The 7,753-nt window shown below is 40.6% G+C and overlaps 1 protein-coding gene across 1 annotated transcript in view; it reads left to right on the forward strand.

The window, feature by feature from the left end:
- LOC107729623 (myomegalin) overlaps nt 1-7,753 on the forward strand; it is a 60,741-nt gene continuing 52,988 nt past the window's right edge. Inside the window, exons 1-4 of the mRNA XM_016540262.1 lie at nt 1-310; nt 1,653-1,708; nt 4,935-4,999; nt 6,388-6,498. Of these exons, the coding sequence (XP_016395748.1) occupies nt 261-310; nt 1,653-1,708; nt 4,935-4,999; nt 6,388-6,498 (282 nt within the window). The 5' untranslated portion in view covers nt 1-260. The remainder of the gene's footprint in view (nt 311-1,652; nt 1,709-4,934; nt 5,000-6,387; nt 6,499-7,753) is intronic.

Below are 7,753 nucleotides of genomic sequence, written 5' to 3' on the forward strand. Positions count from 1 at the left end.
GGTTAGTAAATGTAAACGAGATTTCTATTGTGCTCTTAATGAAAGCGCTGCAAACGTCCCGTGATGAGTGCGGAGAGACGCATGCGCGGTACAGCCGATGTTCTGATGCGGTTCTGCTGATGCGGGTCAGATGTAACCTGAATGAGTCCAGAAGCAGCTTCACACGAGCCTGGGACTGTAGCACAGCCGAGCCGAGCAGTTCTTCGGGATCTGTCTGTGAGGAATAAGACGCGCTGACCGATGCAGCGGCCCGTTGTTTGATGATGAACCGGAGCGGAGCGGAGAGCGCGAGCAGGGCTGCGGCCGAGCGGTGAGGATCCGGGCTTTGATCCACATCAGCGTCACACACACGGCCTTCATTTCACAGCTGCACCAGTCCCGCGCTTATGTCCAGATACAGTTCATATGGCATCAGGACTAATATTCATGAGGGTTTAGAGATGAATGCATGACGCACCTGCGCTGTATTGATATGAAACACGATCAGCTGATCAAGCTACAGCCTTTCATCAGATGTTCACAAGTCCTCCATCTTCATCTCATAAGCAGTGCTGTGACCTGATCACACAGGATCATTCTACACTGCGCTGATGTCTCTGTCATTCTCTCATCTGCTTTAACAGCTCCATATCTTCGTCTCAGATGATTCTGCTAGAATGAAATCAGACCCAAATCAGTCAGTATTTGTGACCCAGTAAGATATAAAGCAGCTCAGATCATCAGAGGAGAAATGTTTGAGTTCAGACTGAGATCTTGTTTGAGACATTGAGATCCGTCTGTTACTCAGAGGAGACACCTGTGAGATTACGCAGGTGTTTTTATTAAGAGAAACATGTGAGAAGAAGCATCTCCATTCAGTCTGGTATATTTGTGCTGACGGGGGTTTGAGATGAATGATGTGTGTGTGATGGTCAGTGTGTCGAATGTGAGGCTCTCATATACTCAGATGTCTCCTAATTAAAGCACCTGACTTAATTGTGTGTGTATTTGTCATGATTTTTGGATTTATTGGATTTATGATTTACCGGTGGATGATTTATTGACATGAAAGACCACGCTCAGCCGATGTGATGCTCATCCTCTGCATGTGTCTCTACAGGATTATTGTGGAATATTTCACACGCGTTTATATTCAGACAGTATTTGGGTCAGTAATATGCCATGCTCATTTTGGTGTTGAAAGTGAATTTTAAAATATAAAGTCATATAACTTAAAAAAAAATAGACTTTGTAGTTCGTACTAATGCCTCATAGTACTAATTCCACTTAAAATAGCTTTTTAATTTTATAAGATTAGCTCAGATTTTACATTCCAGTCTCACCGTAAGAACATTCAGGGCTTGTTATAAGTTTACATAAACTCGATAAATGTGCCGTCCAGAGCTTAAATTAATGTCCAAATGTGGCGTGTCTTTGCTCTTTAATTACAGTTAATTAATCTTTGTGTGATTGTGATGTGGACTGATTTTAAGTGAAATAAAATACATTAAATGTCAATATGTACATATATATACAGTATACTGAAAGATGTCATTCCAGTGAACAGTTCATTCAGTCATGCTGGATTACACAGCAACAAAAACAGTTCAGTAATGTGTGTGTTTGTGTGTGAATGAACTCATGATTTATGGATTCTTGTTCTGATTTTTCAGAGATTTTGTTGTGGATGGAGAGAGAAATGAATGCGGATCTACTGGTTACATGACAGGTAACACACACACACACACACACACACACACGGCCTGCTTATTAGTTGTCGTTTATTGGTTCCTTGACACACACACTCACACACACACACACAAATGCAAATATATTACAGTTTTTTACAATCATTTTTGCACTAATAACAGAACCTTCATGTCATTTTTCAAAACTCTAGACACAAAACTCAAAACAGTCATTATTTATAACACAGGCTGTCCAATGTTCAAAACTTTGCATATTGCGCTCATATCTTTAAAGAAGCCTTGCATTTGCAGAAGCATTGGTTCATTTGATGAAATAAATTCACAACATAGGTTTTCCAAAGGAAAAAATTTGATAAAAAAACAAAAGAAAAAAACAAAACGGTACTGTAAACTGAAGTGTTCCTCACTGCACTATGCATCTGTGTTTCCATCAACCCGGTCTTGTGGATTTGGCCACAGGTTCTCATCTACATCACAGTGAATGTTTTCATTCACTAAACATCTGGGAAATAATCTTCTGGCATGGTGAATCCAGGCCTGACACTGATCATGTGGAGAAAAACTCCTCAGTCGGGTTAAGGAAAGGGGAGTATGGAGGTAAATACAGGGTGAGAAATTGTGGATGGGCCTGAAACTATGCTTGGACCATTTGAGCATGATGAAACTGAACATTATCCCAAACTATTACAGAGATCACACCATCAGCTCTACAGACCTGATTCAGCTCATCAAGGATGGCTATGAGGTGATCTGCATTATATGACCCAACACGAGGTCTGCGTCTTCAACATGAGGTCTTCTGATACAGCTGCACACATGTTGTCCATGTACTTGGACGGTTGCCCGCTGGCCAATTAATTTCCGACCTCTCCTCCTTGTCTTGGCCATGTTAAAGCCTGCCTCATCCAAAAATATGAATTTGTGATGGTTTTCCTCCGCATCCAGCTCCATCACCCTCTAAAAAGACAAAGACAATTACTGATTACAATGATAAAGAATGTTTGGGGATTTGTTTTCTCCCCTAAAAACAGGAAAATTGGTCATACTTGAACATACTCAGTCCTCAGTTGCTTCACTCTATCTGTATTTCTTTCAAAAGGCACACGGTATAGTCATTTTAAAGACACCTGATATCTTTTCAGCACCCGTGCAATAGTCGGCAAACTTGTGGCTTCCACATTGCTGAAAACGTCGTCATTGTCCAGGATGTGTTGCTGAATTCCTGTAAGGCGAATATAATTTCTGGACCGAACCAAATTGATCACAGCCTGCTCTTGTTGGTCAGTCAGAATTTTGCTTCTGCCTCCTGTATTTGGCCTAGTCTCTATTCTGCAGGGAGAAAGTCACAGTAAGAACACATTTACAGAAATCACATAACACTCTGTGGTACACACTGCCATGCTGTATACACTAATTTACTGTAACAGTTTCAAGTAGCTTAAACTTTAGTGGATTCTGAAGACTTACCGGTTCTCATTGCGGAAAGTTCTGATGATTGAGGCCACAGATGATCTTCTGAGATTTGGTTGAAACATTGTAGTTGCTGCACTCACTGTCATGTCATGATTTATGACATAGTCTACAACTATAGCTGTGATTTCATTCGACAGCCTTTGCTGTTGCTGGCGGTGTCTAGGTCTGTAGTCTTGTCCTCGATCACACATCTCTCAAACGAGGCCCACGGCCACCTCTCAGTGCTTGTCCGTAGTGATGGGACGGATGATACCGAGGCTCAGATGCTCCGACGCAGTTTTCAAACCACTATTGTATCACACACTGTGCGGAAGCTTGTATCGAAATGACAACATCACGTGACTGATGACGTTTGAAGCTTCAACATCATGCAGTATCGGAAGGTTGGGACAGCTGGTTTGAAAAAAACTGGCGCTTCGTGACCCCACCTGACCTGATGCCAGGGACTGTGACCTCATCACCAGACAGAAAGTGAATCATGTTTTAGGGTCTCAGAGACCCCAAGCAGAACATAAAGGTTAAACAGCTCACCCAAAATATTTTTTCAGCTACCTACGTCAATTGTTAACTATGATCAGATGCTTGCGTATTTTATATTATTGATCAATATGTGACTCCGTTGACCAGCCTATGACACGAGTTCTGGTCTCATTGGCACACATTAATTTAGATGAGATTATATCAGCTCTGTGTGGTCACGTGATTTTGCAAACCGTAAACCTCTGCTGCGCGCTTTGATTGGTTAGATATGGTGGAGAAAACAAGTATGAGCACCAGATGTCGCTAATGCTGTTTTAATGTGTTAAAAGCTTCGAGTAATGAACCTTTTTTCGGCACAATTTGATGAAAGCCTCAAAGGGTTCAGAAAGCCTCGGTTTACCATCACTACTTGTCCCCTTCTATTCCTTTGAGCACCATGTAATCCTTGCCTTTCACCTTACACTCCTGGCTCCATGTCCTCACTGTGTTGAGTGGGCTACTAGGATTCCACTCATCTTACTTACAGTATATATACGTACAAATATGTGAAATCAATCCGCAGTAATGAGTAGTCATGAACTCATTAAAACCTCAAAAGCAATTATGTTAAAGAGACATCTTGCATACAGTAATGTTGAATATGAAAATGTGTTCTGTAAAAGTGGTACATGGGACCATAGAATCCATATCTGATAAAGAATGAAATATGACATCCATAGATAACGTAGTCCATCTGGGTCATCTTCTGTGGTAATTGGTGTCAGTTGATCTATCCTGAAACTTTCATGATCTAAACATGGAATATTGTTCATCAGTTTCCATAAAAGCTATGCATCAAGAGTAATGCAACTTATAATTTTGAGCAGTTATCAATTGATAGTTAGATCTTTGTAATGAAATGAATAGACACTCAACTCAGATGTAATGTGTGAAATAGTAATACTTTGATGTTAAGTTGTGTCATTTTGAACCAGTGATTTCAGTTCAATGAACAAAAGATCTTTGGTTCATGTGTATAGTATCCAAGCATTTGAAAAAAAGTGTTAAGCGTTTTGAAAAATGTGCATTTTGATCATTTTGATCGTGAATTATGTGTCTAGAGTTTTGAAAAATGACATGAAGGTTCTGTTATTAGTGCAAAAATGATTGTTAAAAAAACCCTGTAATACAATTTTCTTTCTGGCTCAAGTGTCCAAATGCATTTTTTGGGTCACTGTTTTAACAGTGAATATGTGTGTGTGTGTGTCTGTATATATATATTAGTGTATTTACCAAGCGTTTGTGTGTTTGTAGATTGTCTAAATGAAGACACTGATAAAGTTCCTCTTCAAACACACCCGCTGAGAGAATTTGAGCAGGTGAGATTTCTGTCTTTGTCTGCAGCAGTTATATAATTAGATTTCCATCAGTGGTCTGAAACACACTGATCTGTTTCCCTGGAGTTTCAGGAGCAGGGAGACACACATCCACAGTAGGCTACAGAGAATGAGAACATCTGCATGTTGGGTAAATGTGCTGCTCTCTAGCGCCACCATGTGCTGTTTGCTGTATCGCTCGTGTTAGTGAACGTGATTCAGAGAAGCAGAAGAAAAGTTTGTGTGAGTGTGTTGTTATTGACCTTAGAGAAGACCTTAAAAATCTTCTGATTGATATTAAATGCTTGAAATTGTGTCTATGTATGTGCATGACCAGTCAAACGTTTGGAATAATTAAGATTTTTAAAATGTTTGTTTTAAAGAAGTCTCTTTTGTTCACCTAGGCAAAACTGTTTCTTATATTGATAATAAATCAGCATATTAGAATGATTTCTGAAGATCATGTGACACTGAAGACTGGAGTAATGATGCTGAAAATACAGCTGCACATCACAGAAATAAATGACAGTTTAACAGTTATTCACATAGAAAACAGCTGTTTTAAATTATAATAATATTTCAATGTTTTTACTGTATTTTTTAAATCAAATAAATGAGCCTTATATTGCAGTATAGGTGATGTCAGTTATAAAAACATCAGTTATCAGTTATGAAACACACAGTGACAACAGCAGGTTCAGAGTGAGTTACGTAACACAGTCAGACCAGCGCTCAGAGAGACTCATAATGTCTGATTCCAGTCTGGAATAAACACATGTAAGCTGCTGCTGGGACGGTTCCTCCTGCTGACCCTCGCGTCCAGTTATTATTAGTGAGTCAGTTTAAGAGCGTTGTCTCCGAGCTGGAGGAGCAGATGGACCGAGTCCAGTTCATATTCATGTTCACATGATCTCGCCTCCATCTCAACCCTCTCTCTCTCTCTGTCTGTCTCTCTGTCTGTCTCTCTCTCTGTGTCTCTCTCTCTCTCTCTCTCTCTGTCTGGTTGGCGATCATCTTCCATATGACTGCAGCCTGTCCTCTGGTTGGCTCGTCTCTGGACTGTCAGGGATTCCTGGCATTTCTTCCAGAGTAAAAACTGCTCTGCCATCTGTATCTCTGTCCTAAAGCTCATCATGGAGTCACGGCTCTGCGGCCCCGGGACCTTATAGTGGCCCCTCATTCTCTGTGTGTGTGTTTGAGCGTGAAGATGGCGTGTAAATATGATCAGTCATATAGATGAGGATCTTTCATTTGTTTTTGTGTGTTTGTAGTTGTGCTTGAACCGTGTGATGTGTGCGAGCGGCGGCAGACGGACTGTGTGATGATCCACACACACACACACACACACACTCCCGCTGGACATGTCTAACACTTACCGAACTCTCTCGCAGCACCTCAATGATCTGAAGAAGGAGAACTTCAGCCTCAAGCTGCGCATCTACTTCCTGGAGGAGCGGATCCAGCAGAAGTTTGAGGACAGCAGCGATGAGATCTACAGGACGGTGAGACCAGATCTTCTGTCTGTGTAGTGATGAGCGTGACCGTCAGCCTGAAGACCTTTAACAATAAGAGTTTAAATATTCATATCATTTAATTTGTATAGGACCTTTCTACATTAAAAAGAATGTATACATTTTCTTTTAAAAAAAACAAAAAAAAGTGGATGTTTCTGTAGCAGTGACGGTCCGCGAGCGTTTTGGTTTCGCGGTGTTGTTTAATTCTGCTGATTTGAGCAGTCTAATGTTATCTAGCTGACCACATCGATGAGGTTTTGTTAAAATCACAAGAATTACTTTTAATAGTTGTAGAAGCATCAAAGAATCCATCAGTAATGTTGTTCATTACATGATCAGTAATGGTGTTGTGTGCCGTCTTTTTCCTGTTAAACTAATTCTTTGAGTTAGTTAGGCTTGTTTCTAATTTCCTTTTTGTATAATAATAATTTTTTGCTGGAAATATAACAATTGATTAAAAAATCCTCATTGAGCCATGTAAAAACCCATGCAAACATGCTGCAGGATGCTGAAATACAGGCTAAAACGCTTGAAAATGTGTCTGTATTAAAGTAAATGATTTGTATTTAGATGAATCTACATTTTGTGTGAATTCCAGCACAGAAATCCACTCATTCTGCTGAATCTCTCTCGCAGATCTTGTTTGCAGGATTTAGTTTAGATGCTGGTGTGAAGCTAAACTGTGAAGATGTGTTCCTGGTCTCTCTGCTGCGCGAGTGAACGTGTAGACGTGGCTTAATCAGAGCGAGAGCAGCGTTCATGTGATGTTAATCTCAGTCACACTGGAGGCAGAAGGTGTTTTTACGCTTGTGACGCGTTGCTGATCAGATTTCTGCAGAAACAACAAACCACTATTACTAAAAATACCCACAACATCTTTTCCTTGTTCCTCCATGTTTTCTTGAAAATGTCACGGAGGTCACGAAATGGGTCGTATCATGAGGAATCACTTTAGCCAGTTTACACACAGAAGCCCTAAAAACCCTTCTGAATGTTCGGGTACATAACGCACTAGTGCTGCTCATGCGTGTGTTTCAGCAGGTAAACAGTCGACAGCTGTTCACTTCACTTGTGCTTTAGTTTCAGCGCCGCATTCCAGTCCGCTAAAAATAACCTGTGAGATGCCAGGACAGCCTGTTAAAGGACAGACTGATTAATCACAAACTCTCTCACACACACACACACACACACACACTCACTTACTCACACACACACACACACACACACACTCACTCACACACTC

Source organism: Sinocyclocheilus rhinocerous, unplaced genomic scaffold (genome assembly GCF_001515625.1).
Source record: "Sinocyclocheilus rhinocerous isolate Xijiao unplaced genomic scaffold, SAMN03320098_v1.1 scaffold488, whole genome shotgun sequence".
NCBI classification, from domain to species: domain Eukaryota; kingdom Metazoa; phylum Chordata; class Actinopteri; order Cypriniformes; family Cyprinidae; genus Sinocyclocheilus; species Sinocyclocheilus rhinocerous.